The sequence below is a fragment of the Bombus huntii genome, chromosome 3 (assembly GCF_024542735.1).
Source record: "Bombus huntii isolate Logan2020A chromosome 3, iyBomHunt1.1, whole genome shotgun sequence".
In the NCBI taxonomy this organism is placed as follows: domain Eukaryota; kingdom Metazoa; phylum Arthropoda; class Insecta; order Hymenoptera; family Apidae; genus Bombus; species Bombus huntii.
The window spans coordinates 19,629,015-19,651,192 of NC_066240.1; the positions used below are offsets into that span (position 1 = coordinate 19,629,015).

General features: G+C 43.4%; 2 protein-coding genes across 3 annotated transcripts in view; one reads left to right on the top strand and one right to left on the bottom strand.

The window, feature by feature from the left end:
- The window catches only part of LOC126863432 (flotillin-2), an 87,561-nt gene extending 65,383 nt beyond the window's left edge, over nucleotides 1-22,178 (top strand). Inside the window, exons 2-8 of one of the 2 annotated variants that reach the window (XM_050613598.1) lie at nucleotides 18,355-18,651; nucleotides 19,165-19,397; nucleotides 20,350-20,469; nucleotides 20,557-20,771; nucleotides 20,885-21,068; nucleotides 21,188-21,334; nucleotides 21,915-22,178. In XM_050613598.1, coding sequence (XP_050469555.1) covers nucleotides 18,355-18,651; nucleotides 19,165-19,397; nucleotides 20,350-20,469; nucleotides 20,557-20,771; nucleotides 20,885-21,068; nucleotides 21,188-21,334; nucleotides 21,915-21,944 — 1,226 coding nt within the window. In that variant the 3' untranslated portion in view covers nucleotides 21,945-22,178. The remainder of the gene's footprint in view (nucleotides 1-18,354; nucleotides 18,652-19,164; nucleotides 19,398-20,349; nucleotides 20,470-20,556; nucleotides 20,772-20,884; nucleotides 21,069-21,187; nucleotides 21,335-21,914) is intronic. The other variant, XM_050613599.1, reaches the window with a different exon arrangement.
- LOC126863427 (glucose dehydrogenase [FAD, quinone]) lies at nucleotides 10,138-18,000 on the bottom strand. The gene is made up of 4 exons (XM_050613578.1): nucleotides 16,450-18,000; nucleotides 14,097-14,306; nucleotides 12,707-12,877; nucleotides 10,138-12,313 (listed from the first exon to the last, which is right to left on the bottom strand). Exons 2-4 carry the CDS (start codon nucleotides 14,290-14,292, stop codon nucleotides 10,812-10,814), a joined length of 1,869 nt encoding a protein of 622 aa, XP_050469535.1. The 5' UTR covers nucleotides 14,293-14,306; nucleotides 16,450-18,000; the 3' UTR covers nucleotides 10,138-10,811.

Here is a 22,178-nt window from a genome sequence, read left to right on the forward strand (position 1 = left end):
AAGTTCGGTTTTCGTTTATTTCTTCGAAACCGAAGCAATGTTTCGCTGCTACTAAACAACAGAAAGCTTTTTCTTTTTGTATCGTACGTAGCACACATGTGCACCGCATGTAATTTCTACCGAAAATCGTGGGAGACGAACGCATTTATTTTTACGCTTAGTTTCATCTTCCGATCGGTCTACCACTTACGACTAACAAAAGTATCCAATTGTTATCGAATTTCAATTGCAACATCCTCTAAACAAACTACGCGCGTATCTTTTAATTAGGTATTTGCAAGATCCAATTTGCCGACTGTGGCACAAATCGCGAACAGAGGAATACGTATATTGTCTCTTGCTTCTCCGTCGATTAACAAAGAATAGTATCGCGTAAAAGAAATTTACGCGATGTGTGCGCAAACTTTTGCTTCCTGTAGTTGCAGAGAACTTTTCTAGGAGTTATACAAGTTTTCCAACGATTCGCGCAAACCGGATTTACGAGGCTTGGTTAAGCAGAACTTGCCTGACGAAAGACGCGTTGCTTTTCGCGTAGAAAGAGAAAGCGAGATGACGATCGGGATGATTTGGAAAACGCATCGTAATGCTACCGATCGCGAAAGATATTTGAAAACTGTTCCTTGCTACTGCCGTTTCCGTTCTTTTTTGCGATTTAGCGACGTCGCTACTCCTTAAATCTGAAAGAAAATTCGAACGAAATCCTTACGGATCAAATTCGCTAGGCGTCAGATTCGTGTCTCCGCACTGCAGTTCTCATCTTTCGCAGTTCTCTCGTTCGTCCCTGTGCTTCGATCACAGCTCGTTTCAATTTTGCACGAATCACATATTCGCTTCCGTCCTTCGAATCCGCCGACCGTTCGTTTCGAACCGTTCTCGATCCTCGTCGCCGCGAACCGATTCGTAAAGCTGACCGACGATAAGGTCGGAGAAAAAAAAAGACTAAACCGGCAAGGAAATAAAAGGAAGAAAATACAATAAAATACGCAAGATACCCTCAAATTCTTTCTTCTACGTTAACTTAAACGTATCTTCTTCGACACGATCTCGCCTATCGTCGTCTACACACAGGCCCTTCAAAGTATTCGAACACACGTAGATAATCTTAACGAGTATATTACGTACGTTATATGGAACATGTTGAGATTTCGTTAACACCGATGTCACGAGATTAGACCACCACCGTTATATTCGCAAAATTTTCCAACCAATCTGAGATAAATACATTTGCAAGCAGTCGATTATACTTTGTATTAACGGATTTCCATATTTAATAAGGCTATCCTTAACACTTGTCGTATATTTAAGACGGTTGTCTCGTGCTGTACTAATTTTTCATACAAAATACACGCGTGCAACGATATCTTGTAATTTCTACATAGATTTTCAGACTAGTTGCGAATTTTGTCGATGTACCGATGAAACAACGATACAACAGTCGTATCCCATCGCAATGTTAACGAAACTTCGAAACGTTTTCTATAAAACGTACGATATGTACATGAAAGATTCGTGCGCCAACTGTTCAAATATCCTCGCGACATATAAAGCCTATACACGTTACAAACGTTACACTATGAGAAAGATGTGCCACGCGCCGAGAACGCGATCGCCTCGGCCGGTTTAAACGACGAAACTGACAACGACGCGAAGAATAGGAAAGAAGAGGGAGCCAAGAAAACGAGCAAAACGCGCGCGTGTCCCGAAGGAAAGCACGTGCGAGCGATCGTTCGGTTCGATAGACGCGGACAGACCGACCGCGAATCACTAAATCGCGTTCGGTCGTTCACGGTTTCACTCTTGCACCGATCCTGCTGAAAGTAGGACCTTAATCGACCGGGTACAGCGTTGGAAAATAGCGGCGCGTTTTCACGAACGAAAGTTACCTAGATCGGTCCGGGTGATGGCGAGTTCGAGAGATCGTCCAGCTTGTGCGAAACCATTGCAGTCATATCGAAAGGGGTGTAAAAGCGAGTTCGGTCTATAGGCTTCGATGGAACGCGATCGTAAAACGAGACGGAGGCTTTCACTGGTCTCGTAACAGAATATTCTGCAGCTACTTCGAAGATTCGACGCTGAAATTGCCGATCGACGTATACGTTGTCCGGCGATAATTTCGGATATCGTCTTAATCCGCCAAAGAGACACAGCGGATCTTTGATTAGAAAAGTCGAGACATCCATACCCTTCGAAATCTATTGCAAAACGCATTCGTCCCATTCGCGTGAAAGTATTCCTTGTGTCAAGTTTCGAAACATCAGCCCTGCCACCGTTCTTCAAAGTCATACGGTAGAACTCCATTTATCCGAGCGAAATTTCAGTCAACTTTTGCTAATTGCGTTCGCTTATATCGTTTCTATCGCTCGACGCGAGCGACTGTTACGTAAATCAACAGATGTAACAACATGGTCCGTCGACAAGTTCAGGCAAATGCAATTCCGCTGTATCAGGATTTCGATTTTAAATCGATCCGATTCTCGCTGCCGCAAACTGTTCTTCCTCGATTTTGAACGGATTTCCTTTCTTCTCCGCTCTCGCATCGAGAAATACCTTAAGACGCGACGTTAGTTGGAAGAGTTTCAGCGATGGACAGCCGTTCTTCGTTGCGCAATTCTCATTTTTGCGCCATATCCTTTTTATTGCCAACAAAAAAAAAAAAAAACTGCTGCATCAAATTACGCTCGTTTATCCTGATGTCTTTTTTGCGCCAATTACAATACACGCGGCAACGTTCGAGAAATTCCGTAGAATAATCCACTATCTCTGAAACTGTTACTTTAAACTTCGCTTACGTAAGCATCGTCGTATCCTCGAATCCAATTCACTTTGCCAATTAACTAATTATCGAAGCTGAGACTCGTGCGATAAGTGTAACGTACGCGATGCTGATCGCGAAATTCCCTTTAGTTCCCATCGTTGAATTATCTACGCGGGTCGGTATCCGACACGGACTTTTACTCGCCAAATGAATTGGCTCGGACGATGAAAGTCAGCCTGTTAAACGTAGCCGATAGCAGCATGCAAATGACACGGATTAACGGTACGGTTCTTTTAAAAAATAGATAAATTCGTTCCTCTCTTCCTTGGTTCTATCCGCAAGTTCGACTGACAATTTAGAAGAAACGTAAACTTTAAGCGATATAGTCGTAAATGCAAGAGAACCTAAAGCTGTCGAATCGTTCGAAACGAAACGAAGTATCTCGTCGAAACCCACGCCACTTGTACTTTCCCTCGTTTCTAATTTTAAACGTTAGAACCGCGATCTACGACTAATCTACTAATCTACAACGATTGGTGCGCGGCAAGAATTTTTTAAACGCGCAACGCCTAACTATTTGATCGGAGACACCGATCTTTTTTCTTTTAGATTGTAAAATAAAAAACCGACAATAGCCGCTCGGTGTGAACGTTGCTGTCAACGTTTTGAACCAAATACAACGTATTTTGGTAATTGTTTAGAAAGCCTTCTTGGATCTCGGGAAAATCTTAGTCTTAGTTTTCGAAATACTTGCAAAACACCGTGCTGGAGTACTAGACTGTCTTGCAGTTATCCATTCAACCCCACGACCAACCATAATTAACGTATTCGTGTTACCTTTGGCAGCCGATCGAGAACCGGTGCTTTTCACGTGGCATAAAATTTCATCTCGCGATAGCAGTCACGCGTGAAAAGCGTTGGCTGATCGATATACAGGGAACGAGCGCGCGAATTAATTATTATCGGTTAAAATCCGCCTAACGGATAAAAGTCTAATTACATTCTTTTCACTGATCTCTCTCTCTCTCTCTCTCTCTCTCTCTCTCTTTCTCTCTTCGCGCTAGTAACAGTTTAGGCTAGTTTTAGCGGGGAAACGAAGCATATCGCGTTCATATAGTCTCGGTCGCTCGATGGAACAAAGCGCCAACGGGTATCGGAGCTGTTCCGAACGGCGATCGTGTCTCAGAGGATCGCGTATATCGACCGTTTTGTAGATTGACGGATATTTGGTTGGTCGGTGAACGCGCATGTCGATATCCGGTGTCGGAGAAATCTAGAGCTTCGTCGACAGCGTAGAAGGAATGGAAAAGAACGGCGATTCTGGTGCCAAAATGGAAATCGATCTAATCTATACCTATCGATTTTCCGAATTTCTAAAACCGGTAAAAGTTGAAATTTTAAAGAACAGTCGAAAATCGACGATATCGATCGAAGATTATCACGGATAACGCTTCCATTCTATGTTTATCGCTGTCCTCTTCTTATATCGTCGTTGTCATCGTCGTTATCGCTGTTATAGCATCGCCACGATCGTCATCGAATAGACGTTAACATGGTTGAAATTCATCGTCGATAACTGATAGACGGTATATCTCGAGGATGGAAAAGGGAACCCGTGTCTTAAATCTTCCAATCCTCTTTGATCATGTCAGCGGCTTTCTCGGCGATCATGATCGTCGGTGCGTTCGTATTGCCGGAAGTGATCGTTGGCATGATCGAGGTATCGATCACTCGAAGTCCATTTACGCCGTGCATCTTCAATCTGGCATCGACCACTGCCATTTTGTCCGTAGAGGGCCCCATTTTACACGTTCCGCTCGGGTGGTAAATAGTTAGCGTGTAATATCGAGCGAAACAACGCCAATAATCCAGCGATGGGAACTCGAACGACGAACACTCCGGAGTTTTGTTTGGATTCGGTTGAGTTTTCAGTTGCTTCATCGTGTTCGTCTTCGACATATCGTGGATAAACTTCGCGCCTTCCGCCTGCATCCGTTGACGTTAACAGACACACGATTTATTAAATTCTCGAAGATTCGATTTCTCAGCGTTGCTTTAAATCGATCGAGAAAGTACGGAACTCGTTGTACAGCGACCACTGGCCAAAAGAAAGCTCGAAACAAGAAACTAATGCGAGTTTAGCAAATTGAATTTTAATTGAGAAGAGAAACAAACGTACGATATATCGAACGACGATATCGAGGAATAAACGAGTAATCTATTTTGGAGCAAAAACGTTTAATGCAAATTTTACCCGATACTCGTACACACGAGTATAGATTTTAAGCTTTCGTTTCTCCGTCACCGTATCGTCGAAATCGATCGAGTCGGCAACCGTTAGCTCGACAAACGTTCGCTGTACTTATTTTTTAAGGAATAATAAACCAGTTTATTACCAAAACGTCGAGATCGTGTGGATCGTCGAAGTAGTTGGGCACTATGATCGGCTGCTGATTAACGTCCTTGGAGCGCAGCTTGATGTATCCTCTGCTTCGAGGTCGCAGCAGTAGCGGCATGATCATGTACGAGTCCTGGTACAGGATATTTTCGAACAAACGCGCATAAAAGTCATCCAGAAGGTTGCAAGCTCTCTTGCCAAAGAGACCGCCGTCCGTATTGTCGGCCGTTGAAGAGACGAACAGCTGTATATCGGGATAATCCTCCGACTTGTTCGCATATCTGGAAATATTCGTTATGATATAGACATAGATATAGAAAACATGTCCGCGCAATGTACGAAAATATACGAAATAAAAGCAAATTTTGATTTCAGTCTCGTTTCTCTCGTTCGTAAAGATATAAATTTGCAGAAAAATTCGCAAAGTCGTTACGAGTTAACGTCGATAAATACTCACTTGGTGTTGATGAAAGCTATACCCTCGGCCACGTTACTCCCGTACAACGGCCCGGCACGTTCTCTGACGAACAAATTGAGCGCATGGACATTGACGGACCTCATCAAGTTAAAACTGAAAGATGTCGAATCCGTGATGTTCGCCGGTTTAGTCACCAAGTAAGTCAATCCACCGATCGCCACGTGATCCTGAAGATTTCTACCGACGCCGGGAGCTTCGTGGACCACGGGAATATCGAGTTGTTCCAAATGACCCCTGGGGCCGATTCCAGACAACATGAGCAATTGCGGCGATTGTATCGCGCCAGCCGATAGAATTACCTCGCGACTGGCTTTCACCGTCCTGCGCCTGGATCCTACTTGAAATTCCACGCCATAAGCAGTTTTTCCATTTTCATCTGAAAATCAACATCCGCCGATTGATCGTCTCTCGTGGTCCTCGTCTCCGATAATAACAATTCCAAGCTGTACGATTTTAAACGAAACTACGATAGGAAACGATAGAAAGAGCTAAACGTTTGATAACTCGCCTTGGCTCACCAAAATCCTCTCTACCATCGATCTCATACTGATATGTAAATTTTTTCGCTTGGAAGCCGTTCGAAGAAAAGCTTTCGCGGTACTACATCGCAGACCATCTTTCACCGTTGCATGAGAGAAGGAGAATCCGGTTTGCGTGGGTCCATTCACATCCACCACGTCGTAGCCCATTTCCGTGCCCGCTTGTATCAGATAATCGGTCACGGACGAACGATAATTAAAGTATTCGACGGTCAGATATCCACCGGTTCGATGATAAGGGGAATCTTGGTATTCTTTGATCCTCATGTCCTCGGATTTCTTAAAATAAGGCAATACGCTCTCGTAATCCCATCCTGGATTACCCATCTGCTGCCAATTGTCGTAATCCTTCTTGTTGCCACGCACGTAGAGCATCGCGTTCAGCACGCTACTTCCTCCGAGTACCTGTACGATAATTCACGTATACACCCGCTACGTATCCAAAGATATAATTATCGGCGAGTACAGCGAACGATATCGATACGCGCGTACAATGAAATTTCTGCGAGTTCAAATAAAGTTCGACGTAAAAAAGTTTGCTTAAGCGAATCTATTATGCGAATATCCTCTGTTAAAAAAATTAACAGCGATCGTCACACCTATATCGGTCGCGAGAATGAAAAATGGTGGAAATCATTCGTGCCGACGTAACTTGATTTATGTGGAGAAACTAACATCGGATAGGGCAAATCCTTAATAACGACGTTGCGTAAGTGCATACATATTTATACCGTGCACATTCGTACATTATGCATCCATGATTGTGATAATAATAAACGATAATAAGTGTCATTGGAAAATAGTACCTTGCCGCGTGGCCAATTGCACGCGTTAGCTTTCATCGCTTTGCAATAATTACTCGACGGTTCCGTCTTGAACTGCCAATCCATCGAGGTGAGCTGAAGAATCGGGAACAGAATCGGTATGTCGGACAAATCGTTTTCGTCGACGCCAGCCTCCAACAACAGCACCGTCCAATTTTCGTTTTCCGACAAACGATTCGCCAACACCGAGCCAGCCGTGCCACCTCCGATTATTATAAAATCGTAGCTGTTTCGAAGATCCGATAAAGTGGTCGGCTTCACCCTGTTCTCGCGACTCACGATATCCGGCCTGTACATGCCAATCAACATACGAAGGAGCACCAGGAAACTCAGTTCGGGTCCGTACGACATCGCGATCCTCATCGTGGAGATTCTGCTGACGCTCGACATTTCTTCCTTTTTCTTTTTCTCTTTCTTTCTTCTCGATCGATCGATCGATGACCAGCGATCGGCGATCCTCCAGGAAAAATTTGCTCGAACAACGATCTTCTTACGGTACTTTTTTCCCGAGTTTTTCCTACTTCGATCGTACTATACTACAATCGACGTGTTTCGCGAATCGCTATCCTTCGTTAAAATCTCCGTTAACGCTATCGAGCTGTCCTCTGCGCAACCGTGCTTATATTAATTCGATGATGTTTTAAATTCCGAAACCTTCGCGACAATACGTGATCGGCTGATGTTTCATTCAATGTACGTACGTGTAACTTGTATTCGCTTTCGACGAAAGATTTTATGTCACTTAAGCCAAACAAATCACGACAGTTTCAAAGCAAGTTACGCTTTCGCAAGCTCGACCGTTTCTTAAACAATTCGAAACATTTCGTTTGTCATAAATCTAAATGACTCAACGTCTCGAATTTAATCTACTTTTTTGGCGAGATTATATAACTGAAAGTGTACCTTGTTTATTTTTTTTTTTTTTTTTAACAATTACTTTTATCTCCTTGTTGATACCCAATGATATACCTAAAGACAACGAATCGATAAATTTCGTTCTTACCAGCATATCGTTCGAATCCTTAACACCGTTGCTCGAAGCTGAAAATGAAAATAAACGCAAATTGTTATAAAACGGTACCGAAAAATTTGTACTATTTCCTATTTAAACGCGAAACGTTGTAACTACACTGACTTAAAGATTCTTAATATATCGTAATATCGTAGCTACAGTCTAGAAAAGGCGGCGCTTTCAAACGAAACGCTTCCCGAAATATCGATCGTTCGACATCGCTTCCATTTAGCGTACATGCGTAGTCTTTTAACCAAATGTATTACAGTTGGACGAATCTTTTATATCGTGCAGGCAAAAATTATATATTACAGGCACACTCGGAACAACGATACGATGGTATTCCGACAAAGCTCGAGAACAAATTGCCTATGCAAAACCGTGGGACATTGCGCTATTGTTACGAATCGCTGGATCAGCTGTTTTTCGATTGCTTTCAGACGTACGAGTACGACTTTTGCAGCGATCGACAAAGTGGATGCGAAATACGTGTGCGTAATCGACGTAACTGAAACAGCGGAAATAATCGACGACATCGATATACCTAATCGATTAAAATTTCGTCGACTGACCGTGCTTTGTGAATATGAGAAGAAATAGAATCGTGATTATCGGTTACGGGTAATTGGTGATACGAAACGACGTTACAAATACATACATCTCAGTTATCGGAATTTCTGAGTATGCGAAAATAGTAAAATCATCGTATCAGATGGCTTAAGAATTTTGCACGTTACGATACATCAAGTGCATCCGCTTTAATAACCCTAACGCACAATATCTGAAAAAATATAACCGATAGATATGCAAGGTGGTTGGTAACAAGCGGAAAGAGAGTGATTCTACGCGAAAAAAGAAGTCGAAAATATAGAATAAAAATTTTCTTTTTTAATTTTTTCATCGAGACAACGATTTACAGTGAGATCCGTTATAACGAGACGCGATAAAGTGCACGCGTACCGAGCGAAAATTCAAAGTCGATTTTCTCGAAAACAAAGCCTCGAACGAAAAATGTTTATTCTATATTTTCGACTTCTTTTTTCGCCTAGAATCACACCCTTCCCGCTTGTACCACCAGTTACCAACCACCCTGTATATGAAAATCTGTTTTCTTTCTTTTTTTTTATAATAATATATAATCTGGCATTGAAACGTTCATAAATCACGCGGCTAAGAGCTCGTGTTTTTCGCTTCATTCGCTATCGAGATATAAATATTGAAATACGACATGCCACTAACATTAGCGGTACTCGGTGTACACCGCGGATACACGTAAAGACCGCAAGAACGTGTCAATCTCCGGTAACCCGCTAATCAGCGTCGATACGAACGTTATGCTAATAAGTAATAACTGAAGTTATCAGCTGCGATGTACGAATGTGTAAGGAATCGATATAAAGGAAATGACCGAAGTGAATATATTTGCTTCGAATCGAATATTTGTAAATATCGCGAATATCTAATCGACGAGTACCTTGAAAATGTAAGTATTTAAGATCATCCGTCTCGTACGAGGATCGAAGGGTGTCCAAAGTGTCCGATGATCGAACAATATCTGCGTCGTACGAGAATGTCTGAACTGGTTGAAGGTTGACGAGCGTCTGATATCTGCCTTCTTCTCCGAACGTTCGAAACCAGAGCGTTTTGCGCAGGGCGCACGCTGACCGATCGTCGTCAAAAGTAAAAATTAATTTTCCAATCTCTCTTTCGTAAGAGATCGTATATTTGCTTAAAAAAATAGAACCAATTTGATCGAATCACTCCCAACGGGATTGAAAGGAAATGTATCGTCACGTATGGCCCGGTTCTCGACGCAAGAATATCGACTTTCGCGGTATTTTTAGACCAATTTTGGAACGTTACGTCCGAAGGCGTTCCGGAAGCAGTCCGGAGCACGGTGATAAAGAAGACTTCACCTCACCGTTGTTAGTCGCTATTTTAAATACGCTAGCCTATATTTTAAAGGCGTACAACCGTTGTCATCGATAACGATTCTGTCCGAGCTTTAGTTGGTCTACGACACGTCTAATATCTAGAACGGGAGACGGGAAGGAACTCTGTACAAAAATCATTTCAACAATGAAAACAACTGGACAAGGAAATAATTCGTATTATTTACGAAACAAGCAACGAGAATTCGATTTCTTTTATTCGTGTCGATATGATAAATCTATACGTAGTATTTACATTAAAAAGAAAAATTTACATTTTGCCGCGCCGTTCAAAAAATTGGCTACGTTCTATCAGGTATATCGCAAACTATGTACATTTAAAGATCAAAGCAAGGACAATTTCAAAAGAGAGTAACCAACGTCGTTAATAACTCTTTTCCTTTCGACGATTTTGTTATTTGTACGCTTTTGTCATCCTTTATGCTGCTTTGCTTACACTTTGAATTACAATAACGATACGATAACGCACGAACGAAAAACCAAATGGTTCAATCGCTGTACGATCCTTGAGGTTTGTCTCTCGATAACTCGAGGAATAAATAGAATGCCGCTGTATTAACTTTCGCTGTACATAAATGGTACAAGTTCGTCGGGAAAGATCAACGAATATCATTACTTTAGCAGCAAAACGTGCGTCGACACTTACGCGTTACATGTACTCGAAAACTTGGTGTAACTTTGTACCACCGTCGACGCAGTCGTAGTAATTATTTTATTCGCATTTTAAATCAACGACGCGGTTAATCCGTACCGTGGCTGTACAGGGATACGCAAGATTCGAGGTAACGTTTTTATCGCGTATCACCGACGCTTTAAACGATCGCTTTAAATTAGTCTACGAGAACCGCGATGTTCACCCTCGGCCTCTTCTCTTCAACCAGAATTCTTTTATCATGTCGGAACCCTTCTCGCCGATCATGATAATCGGCGCATTGGTGTTACCGCTAACTAAATTCGGCATTATAGACGCGTCGATGACTCTGAGTCCGGTAACTCCGTAAACTCGAAGCTGAGGATCTACCACAGCCTCGGGATCCCAGTAAGGACCCATCTTGCAAGTGCCCACGGGATGATAGATGGTGGCGGAATAGTGCCTGATCATACATTCCCAGTACGGGTCGCTGTACATAGGAATGTGTTTGCAGCCAGGAAATTGTTTCGAATTTAGTTCGCTTCCGAAGCGTCTGAACGAAGCGGTTCTACTCAGGGCGATTGCTATTTTGACTCCTTCGACCAGTGTCGCGATATCTTCCGGTTCCTTGAAGTAGTTCGGATAAATCAAAGGATGGTCGAAAGGATTTTTACTTCGAAGCTTGATAACGCCTTTGCTTTTTGGCCTTAAAAGCATAGGAATCACGCTCCACACGTCCTTATCGCTGATGGGCCCGAATACAGCGTCGTAGAATCTTTTCGTCAATCCGTGAACCTTTCTGATGTGCCTACCACCGTCGGAGTTCGTCGACCCTGATACGAAATGAAGTTCTATGTCCGGGAAATCGTCGGAGGCGTTCACGTACTTCGTATTGACGAAGCCTAGGCCTTCGACACCGCCCAGCACGGTCAGAGGACCGTCTCCAAAGACGGCGTACTGCATCACAGCTTGAACGCTGTGCAACCTCTTCTCCACCATCGAAACCTGTTGATTCACCATGAACGTCAAACCTCCCAAACCGACATGGTCTTGCAGATTCTCTCCCACTTTTAAATCCTGAATCACCGGTATCCCGTGTCGTAGCAGGTGATCTCTAGGTCCGATTCCCGACAACATCAGCAATTGCGGGCTATTGATAGCACCTCCGGAAACGATCACTTCCTTTTTAGCGCGAATACGGAACATCTTGTCGTCCCTGACGAATTCCACGCCGTAAGTCCTCCTCGATTTCGCGTCTATTAAAATCTTGGTGACCTGCGCGTGCATAGCGACGTGTAAGTTCTTGCGCAGCCTGGCTGGTCGCAGGAAGGCCTTCGCCGTGGAGCATCGACTGCCGCGTCTGATGGTTCCCTGAGCGATCATAAAGCCGGTTTGATGTTCCCCGTTAATATCTCTGTTCTCGTAGCCCATTTCTTGGCCTGCTTGAACGAACGCTGCGGCCAACGGGGTGTGCCACGGTGCTTCTTGAACGGTTAGATAACCCCCGGTCGAATGATACGGCGTTCGGGCCAAATAGGGATTTTGGTTGTCCTCCGATTTTTTGAAATAATAGAGAGCGTCCCTGGCAGACCAACCTGGATTGCCTAGCTGCTCCCATATGTCATAGTCTTTTTTGTTGCCGCGAAGATAGAGCATGTAGTTGAGCACGCTACTGCCTCCGATCACTTTCCCACGTGGCCAGTTACAGCGACCCTCTTCCATCGCTGTGGTTGCGACAAAAAAAAAAAAAAAAAAAAAAAAATAAAACAAAAAATCGATATATGGAATACAAATTTTCCAAGATATCTCGATGATCGTTCTTGCGATTGTCCGTAGATGAATTACACTGCGGATATTTATGCATTTTTATATTCGTACGAACGTAATTAAAGAAATTGAAAATAAATCGGATTCGTTCGTTAATCCGTTCGTTCGTTGGTCTATCAAACGTTACAATACGTACTCTATTTTGAATATTTTCTATATTTTTGCATATTATATTCACATTCTGCGAACCTTTGCACCCTTGGTTATTTCAATTGTGCAAGAATACATAAAGAACCGCAGTTTTAAAATCTGCTAACTTGAAATAATCAACCTGGCAATATATCGTTTACCTAGACAGGCTTCTCCGTTGGGTTCCGTTTTGTACTGCCAGTCTAATTGACTGAGCTGCAGATAACCGGCGAGAAGAGGAACGTCGGAGATTTCCGTTTCATCACCACCAGCTTCTAGAAGGAGCACGTTCCAATTTTCTATTTCCGACAGGCGACTCGCTACCACGGCTCCTGCAGCCAAAGTTTACGAGAACTTAACGAAGATTTACGAAATCGGATCGTGACGCGAGCCTAGTTAACGAAAATTCGCAGTGAAAATAATTTACGCGAGACGTACGTTTGAAAAATAATAAATTACGTAAATTCGAATCTCGTTAGGGAGGTTGTTTGAAAGAAGCTTCGACGACGATCCAACGATCTAAGTTTTGTTAGAGAGAAACGAAATAGCAGAGAGTAGAATCGAGATATCGTTAAAGGAAACTTTCCTCGAAGGTATATTCGAAACGCTAAGAAACGCGAGCGAAATCTATCGGGAGACGCTAAGCAAATATAAAGAAAATGAACGAAACGCCGTTAAACTCGCGAAACATTTCCTGAAACAAGAACGACAAAGCTGTAGACCGTGGACCGGATAAGAACCTGTCACCCGTGAAATGCAAGATCTTACAGGAAGTGGAAGAACGTGGATCGAGAAAGCTTTTGTAAAAATGCGAACTGGAAAGTTGGAGGACAAAGCGAAAAGAACATCGCGTTAACGATTCGAGTTTTAATTACAGAAAAAAATCTTCAAACGTAGCTTTTCGTTCGAATTTGAAGGATTAATCGCGTCATCGTATTAGCATTTATTACGAGACGATAATAACGTTTAATTTTTATTTCATCTCGCTGGCTGACAGAGAATTTCTAGAAAATAGCCTCTATCAAATCTATCTACGTATACCTATCAAATTTTGTGCATCTGCCTTACCAAAGAAACTAGAAATACATTTTGCCGCTACGTTATTAATTTATACTTTCACGTCGATATAATTATCGTCGATGTATCTCTGAAAGAAATTTAAACAAAAATCGGCGAATAAAATTACATCGGAATTAACGGAATCTCTAATTCTTCCAACGCCAACGAAATACCAGGACATTATTGACGTTAATACGATATTAATCCTACTATTTCTACGCTTCCATACAGATACTCTCTTTTGCTTGCTTTTTAAATAAAAATTCAACAAGGACAGTCAAATTTTCTTCACTAAGGAAAGCGAATAAAGCGTATCGCGTTTTAACGATATGTGTCTTAACGTGTCGACAAAATTCCTCGAGCCAACGTTTTTATTTTACGACGTTTTATATTCCTACGAAACGGTATCTAGACTTTTACGTTCCGATGGCTGTAAACGTAAAAAGAGTCGGGATAAAAAAATGTAATATCGATCGACGAGGAAAAACATACCCGCGGAACCAGATCCGATAACGATAAAGTCGTACGATGGCAGCAGTACTTCCGAAGGTATATTAATCGGTGGTGCTTCGTTGTCCATCACTTCGTACTCGAAGTAGACGAGAGCCGCTGCGAGCACCGGGAAGAACCACGATAGTCCGCTGGATGCGGAGGTCAAACCTCCCGTTAAAACGCTTTCGATGCCCATGTTCTATCGATCGTCTGTAACACCAAGTTTCGCGACGTTAGATCGTCGGCGAGTTCGTTCGTTTCTATATTAAGGTGAAAAGGCAAACCTCATTTCTAAATATTTCGTAATTTATCAAGAGTCGCTACGACTTCGATCTAAATATCAAATCAGATTTATTCAACGCTGTAACTCGTTTTTCTATTTATCTCTACAAAGTTGCTTTCGGATCTACGGTACGCTCAGCAACTATCACTTTCGGATAAGTTTCATCGATCGATTTACTGCCGATCGTCTACTGTTTAATTAAAGATAAATGAAAAATCCAACCTACTCGTGTCGGTATCGCGATTTTCGAACACGGTATTTGTTATCAACGAAACGACCGCTACAGAATCGCGACTGTATTCTCACGGTTATTCACAGGGATGACCGGCTTGGTCGACCTGTCCCCCGATACTGTCGAATCGAAGTCAATCCACAGCCGCGTAGAAATCGGTCGAAGAAAAGTGCGAGGCAACTACACACGTGGGTCGAGTGCGTACGAGAGGAATATCAATGACACGTGAAACTTTCAGCTGTTAAGTAATTCTGCACTAACGCGGTCAGCGCGGTGGCGGAAATCCTCACGTACACCCTATTGTCGAAACATAGCGCGATCGTGCGCAAAATCTCGCGAAAACGGGCGAAAACGGGCGAAAACGGGCGAAAACGGGCGAAACCGACGACTCGAACGTGTCTTGAGAATTTCTTCGATAACGAAAAAGCAGCTTTCGGGATATAGGTATGCGTTTGTCTCCGATCAGTTGGTCAGTCAACGGCCGGTTATTCGTTTGTCCGAATAGCGTTTAACCAAAGTTACACGATCGTTGACAGGACCTATGATGAATTGGAAACTCGGACGATCCGCTCGGTCGGAATTGACAGTTGGTTAAATTGTACAAACCACGTGCTAATCGAGGTCAAATCCACCGAAGGAATCTTTATGACTTGCGTGGTATAACAAAGTCCCTCGAGTCTTTTGTATTCCGAGTTATTCCTAAACGCTCGAGGTTTCGTATATGATAATCGATGAATCACGCGCCAGGAACGAATAGTCAGCGAAGATCAGGCATAAAAAACTCACGTAAAAAGGAAATGCTATGCTGCGCTCTTCGGTTATTTTTCACACGGAATCGTCGTTTGCCGTTCGTACGTATTACCACACGCTGGATAATTGCACCGTGTACGAAATTTTTAAATCTCGGCAAGTCGATAAAACTTTGACGAGTTTGAAAAGGAAAGCAGTACCTGTTCACCTACTTCTCGAAGAACGGTGGATAGCGTGGAATCTAGAAGCTTCTTTTCTTCTAAATAATCGATACACTTGCAAGTTTGTGCTCCAGAAACAAGATTTTTGTCGCGTCACCGCTTTCTTGCATCGACTACCGGTCTTTCGATATTTAGTCGTCTAGTATCCGCGCAATTTAGTCGCGTTACCCATTACGATCGAAAGTTGATCGATTCTTTCCAATTCTTAAAAGATCGTAGCAGTCGGTAAATCCACGGTCTACGCGGTCTTTGCTCTTTAATCGCGATCGACGTGTCTCGACGATTTACGAATTCTCCGACTTTCTTCATTCGCTGATTTCGTAAGAAGTTTTCTTGTTGCTACATCGTCTTTTTCTTCCTTTTTTTTTTTTTTTTTTTTCACTTCCGACTTTGATTTTTCGAGTACTCGATATACTAAAAAAAACCTCTGCGAGGATATATTTCAAAGTTAGATCGATACTTTCGGAAACGACGAACTTTTTCCGGTCATTTCGAAACAAATTCGGCAAAACGGGTTAAAGACTCGGTCGGCGCTCTTCGTAACGATCGAACAGGAACGATTAAATACTTGTGTATGAAACAACTGTCGAAACGTCGGTGAAGCCCGTAACGCGAGCGCGTTACAGTCCATTATAACGGCAAAGATTTCGAACTTTTAATTTCTTCTTTCAACGACAACTCAAACTTTAACTGTCGCGAAACTCGACGAAAATCACTAACTATTTGGAAGATCCATGGTTTCGATATACGACGAGCGACCGGTTAAAAGACGGTGTAACACTGACCGCGACCTTGCTCCTGTCGCTACTTTTCACACGATAGATTCATCGAGATCCGAGTAGCGGAATACAAGAACAAGTTACGAACCTTTCGAAGTCGAACGTGCCGCATAACGGTCCTCCGCCTCCTTCTCTTCTTCGACCTCTCTTTCGCCCCTTCTCGCGCTCTTTCTCGACGCGCATCTTCGCCTAACGTACTCTTCCGCCTCTAGTCTACGCCCGGTAGAAATGGAACTTTACGTTTGCACCGAGGAATTCGGTAAACGTTGAATCACTCTCCATGTCCTAGCCGTGTGTTCCACATATTCCTTCCTTCGGTCAGCGATGCAAAATGCCTCGCCTCTCCATCCAAGAAAAATAAAAATACGTACAAAACTATGGAGTATCGCTTATACGGCCAGATATAAGTACGGCGTCGAATACGACTCGTACTTTCGATAGCTTGTTCCGACGTTGTACGAACTATCGCGTTATTCTGCTCTAGAAACGTACATTTTACGCTGGTGTGGCGTAAACGAACTTTAACGGTTTCAGAGAATAAACGTAATAAGTTAGCTAACGACGACCTTGAAATATGTCGTCAACATCAACGTTTCGAGTATTTTCTCTATTTCGAGGTTGCTTCGAGATGCGCTCTAGCGTAAATAACCAGAAAAGATACGACCGCGAGACTGGACCGTCGTCGATGGAATTTAGAAACACCAAAGTGTACCGTAAACGGAATTTGAATCACCGTGACACGGGAACGAAAATTTCTCGATACGTATTCCAAGCATACGCGAGCGACGTTAACGATCCTCGATCGTTGCCAATCTCACGCTTTGCGCAATATCGGTATTTATTTACGTTATTTCGTTTAATCGCTATCTTTCCGAGCTTGTCCCACTCTTCGCGAGGTTAACTTTTTTCCCCTGACCTATATTTATTATCCGCTCGAAAGCAAACGAAAAATCTATATCCGCGTACGTAGGTAAGCTGTAGCGAAAAACAGAGGCAAAGAGATTCGAAAGCTATCGAACGTTTCTTTTCTCATTTCCGAGATAGTAGATTACGTGCTACGCGTCACGTTCGCGGTGAACGCGATATCCTGCGTTCGAGGAATCACCGTTGACGTCACCCGATGGACTTACGGTAAAAAGTCGGCGACGCAACGCCACCGGCTGCCGTACAACAATGACCTACTTACTGTCGCAACAACATCCTCATTACGTTTAACGATCGTTGAATTACAAATCGAATCCGTTGTATCCTGACAAACGACGTGAAAGAAGTTCGCCCGTTCGGTCGAATTTCATTAAACTCGTATTTTAATCCGTCGCTTTTCTCGTCGTCGTTTAAGGGGTCGGGGCGATCAATGAAACAGCCGCTTTTACGATTCATATACATCCGATGGAAACAGTCGTTTAAATTGGAATCAAGCCTCGCGACGAGCTCGGCTCGTCAAACGCTCGCTCGGTGCTCGCCGTTTATTATTTTCTTCAAAGTTTCTATCGCGAAAGGTAATCCGATTCGAAAAGGAGACGATGTTTATCGCGACCGCGATGATTCACCCTACGTAATAAGTCGTACTTTCTACCTAAAGTTCGCGATGCTTTCTACTTTTAAATACGCATCGGTCGTAATTACCGTGCTTTTAGAAGAAATTTTAAGCGACTATTACTCGGTATTCGAACAATTTCCGTTTCTGTTAAACGCAACACCGTACAGCCGTACATCGGCAGTCTGCTACGGTTACAGAGATCGTTCTCGTTTACTACCATGGTTTTACCGCGATATTTACAAAACGTACCGTAACAAGTAATCGAATTATTTCGACTTAAACGACGGATTATTCGAGCGCGATTTATTTAAATTTCGCTCGAACTAAATAAATTTACAATTTGATGATCATTGTCTTCTAGGTCGGATAGAATGGACAAAAAAAAGAATGGACAAAGTTTGGATTTCATCGATACAAAGACGAACTAAATTTCCTTCTCGATTGTGTTTTTAGGAGGATGTTGCGGGTCCATGAAGAAGAGAACGATCGTCGGTGGCTACGCCTTCACATGGTGGTTCGTTACCGACGTCCAGCGATTGTCCCTCGAGGTTATGACACTGAACCCTGTCTGCGAAAACGTAGAAACCGCGCAAGGTGTGCCGTTGACCGTCACTGGAGTAGCACAGTGCAAGATCATGAAGGCGGACGAGCTTTTACACACTGCCAGCGAACAATTTCTAGGAAAGAGCGTTTACGAAATCAAATCGACCATCCTATCTACCCTAGAGGGTCATCTTCGTGCGATACTAGGTAAATTTTTGCGACAATCGCGCTAAAAGATGGAAGATGCTTCGACTCTGCCGCTCAAGTATTCGCGCTTTTTCACAGATGCTATCGTAATTTGTGCGAAAAACGAAAAGACGAAATTCTAGTATCTCTGGAATACGCGCTTTTAACTTCTCGTAGTTTAACTTTTGTACAACAGCCAGACGTTTCGAATCGATAGCCATAATATTTGTAACGTTCTCGAAACGATAACGGCCCTCTGTCGTCTTTGCATCTGGCACGACGGAATGGTAATTTCGGCGCAGCTATCTTGTACTTTGCCGATCGAGTAGTTAAAGATGCTTCGGCTGTTTCGAGCAAGTGGAACGCGAACCTCGTAAACCTCGAAACTACAAATCTTTTACCTTTGAGCTTACGCAGTTTTACGGACAACGATATCGCAGCGCATGGAATTGGAAAAAGTTTAAAGCTGGCGAAAGTATCTTGTAAGATGCGTACGATATCGAAACGACGAGGAAAAATTGGAAAAACTTTCAGGCACGCTATCGGTGGAGGAGGTGTACAAAGATCGAGATCAATTCGCGACGCTAGTGAGAGAGGTGGCCGCGCCAGACGTCGGTCGCATGGGCATCGAAATTCTATCGTTTACGATAAAAGACGTCTACGACGACGTTCAATACTTGGCTTCGCTTGGCAAAGCGCAAACTGCGGCTGTTAAACGGGACGCCGACGTTGGCGTCGCCGAGGCGAACCGCGACGCTGGCATTCGGGTACGTTCATACGCAAAGCTCTATATAGGAGCGTGCGACCCAGATACGATCGCACGTATAATCGTCGTAGACTATACTGGATCCGACCGCCTACGTGTACATACATCGGTCGTGTTGCGACCGTAATAAGGTATCCCTTGTGGAAAAATAAGAAGAAAACACGCGATAAAATTTGTTCGTTCGACGCTTGGTCTTCGAGAAAACCTCCGAATAACGTTTCCCTTTAAACGGCTAGAGCGAGCTCCGTTTCAGAGATTCTGTGTCCACTCGAAATTAGCCCGTGCCCTTTTGCGTTCGTCTGTTTGGCAGTCTTTTTTTTTTTTTTTTTTAAACAAGAGCGATCTCCTTGACTGTGAACAGCGAGATACCTTGCGTTTTTATTATCGCGTACAGTATCTTAAAAAAGAGAGAGAGAGAGAGAGAGTCGCAGACAACAGAGTCGCTGAACGAAGCCGTGGACTAGCTTAGAGAAAAATTAGACGCTTACAAGGGAACTTTGCGTCGAAGATGCCCAACGATGTCGAAGCTTTATACGCGCGAATTCGGTGCAAGTTCAATTCGTAATAGAAATAATTGGATAAAATAAGTAGAAAATATAAATACGAAATATCTCGGAAACTAGGAACCGATCGACATTTTATCGTTTGGTTACACGTATAGGAAAAAGTTATTCGAAATCACGCCCCCGACAACGTATTAGAAAATCATCGAGATATCGAAATGGAAATCGAAATTGATCCGGTACGCGACGCGAGTAGGATAAACGTTCAAATTTATTCGTTACTCTATTTCAAAAAATTGTATTCTATATTTTCTCGTTTTTCCACGAGAAGTTAGCTCGCTCACGCTTGCACGTATGTACCTGTTGTTCGGTCCGATACCGTTGTACCGCATACCGTATATTTATCTAGAGTGGAAACGTATTTACTTTATTTCGTGCGCGAATCGATAGGAAGCTGAATGCGAGAAAGCAGCGATGGACATAAAGTACAATACCGACACGAAGATCGAGGACAACGCGAGACTCTTCCAGTTACAGAAAGCGAATTTCGACCAAGAAGTGAACACGGCGGTAAGTAGCGGTTTGGACGAAGCGTACCCTCTCTGTGGTCGTAGTTAGACGCGAATTCGAATGAAAACCGATTTGATCGATATATAGAAAGCGGAGGCGCAATTGGCTTACGAGCTTCAAGCGGCGAAAATAAGGCAACGGATACGAAACGAAGAGATTCAGATAGAGATCGTGGAGAGGCGCAAACAGATCGAAGTAGAGGAACAGGAGGTACGTCGCAAGGAACACGAGCTTCAGAGCACCGTGAGATTACCCGCGGAAGCTGAACATTACAAAATTGGCAAAGTGGCCGAAGGGAAAAGGTAACTTTGACTCGTATCGAAATATCCTTAAACGCCTACGACTCGCGAACGTCGAAACGCGGATGATCAAAATACGACAACGATACGACGATGCGAATTTTCTTGGTTTTTAGAACGCAAACGGTAAACGCGGCCATAGCCGAAGCCGAGAGGATTCGTTTGATCGGGGGAGCCGAGGCCCAGGCTCTGGAGGCGGTTGGAATGTCGGAAGCCGAACGTATGCGAATGAAAGCCGCCGTCTACAAGAAGTACGGCGAGGCTGCTATTCTCAACATTGCTCTGAACGCCTTGCCAAAGGTAAGAGATCGCGACGATAATTCGATCTTAAGCGAAAGAAAGAAAGTAAAAATCCTATGCTTGGTACCGCGTATGTACGAACGAACGTACTATCAACTGTGATATATATATTTTTGCAGATTGCCGCGGAGGTGGCCGCGCCGTTAGCGAGAACAGAGGAAATCGTGCTTCTGGGCGGAAGCGATACGACCAGCGGTGAAATTACGCGCCTTGTGGGGCAAGTACCTCCAGCTGTCCAAGCACTGACCGGTGTAGATCTTTCAAAAGTACGTTCTAGAGGCCACTGGCCCGCTGGTTATCTGCATACAGATAACGCGCGCTATCGAAATTACCGTTTTCGATAGAACCAGCGCCAACTTTAAAACACGAAATAACAAAAAAATGATTTCAAAGATATAATTCATCGCAGTGCCGTCGCGAGTATTCCGATCGTTGCTGTTTCGTAAAATTTTCGTAAGATAATAACCAAAGGTACGTTAAACCGTTCGGTTATCTACGATCTTCGGTTAACCGAACAAAGATCGCGATCGAAATGCTGCGTTGACGCAACGTTCGCTCTTAATTCTCGCTCGCTTTACTCTGCTAAATATTCTAACGAGCGCTTGAGAATTTGGAGATTAAGGATCGTAGTTTAAATTTCAGTCGATCAATTTCCCTATTTAGAGACGATCTTTCTATCGTTTTGGGTTAAATCGACAAGAATAATGGCGAAAAAATATCTAACGTATCGGATATGACGGTGGCGTGATCGCAAAGCGGCGCGCCTTTGATCGTACTTGGTTTCATTTCGTTGATCGCGTAAAGTTTCCACGCGAAATAACGTTCGAACGTTCGAATCGTTTGCAGGTGTTAAGCAAGATACCAGGAGCAAAGTAATGGCGGAGCATGAAAGGGGAGCAACGGCGACCATGCGATCGCGGACACTTGGAATCGGGTGAAGAAAGGAGCGAACGTTATACTGCCAAAGGTTTCTCTGCTACTCTGCGTCATCCAACGGTGACACTCCACTTCGTTCTCTTTCCCGAATTACTCTACCTCAGACGTAGGTGAAGCGACGCTGAACATAATCGGTGGAATCGGGGTCACGTCTCCGCCACGAATACGTCGATT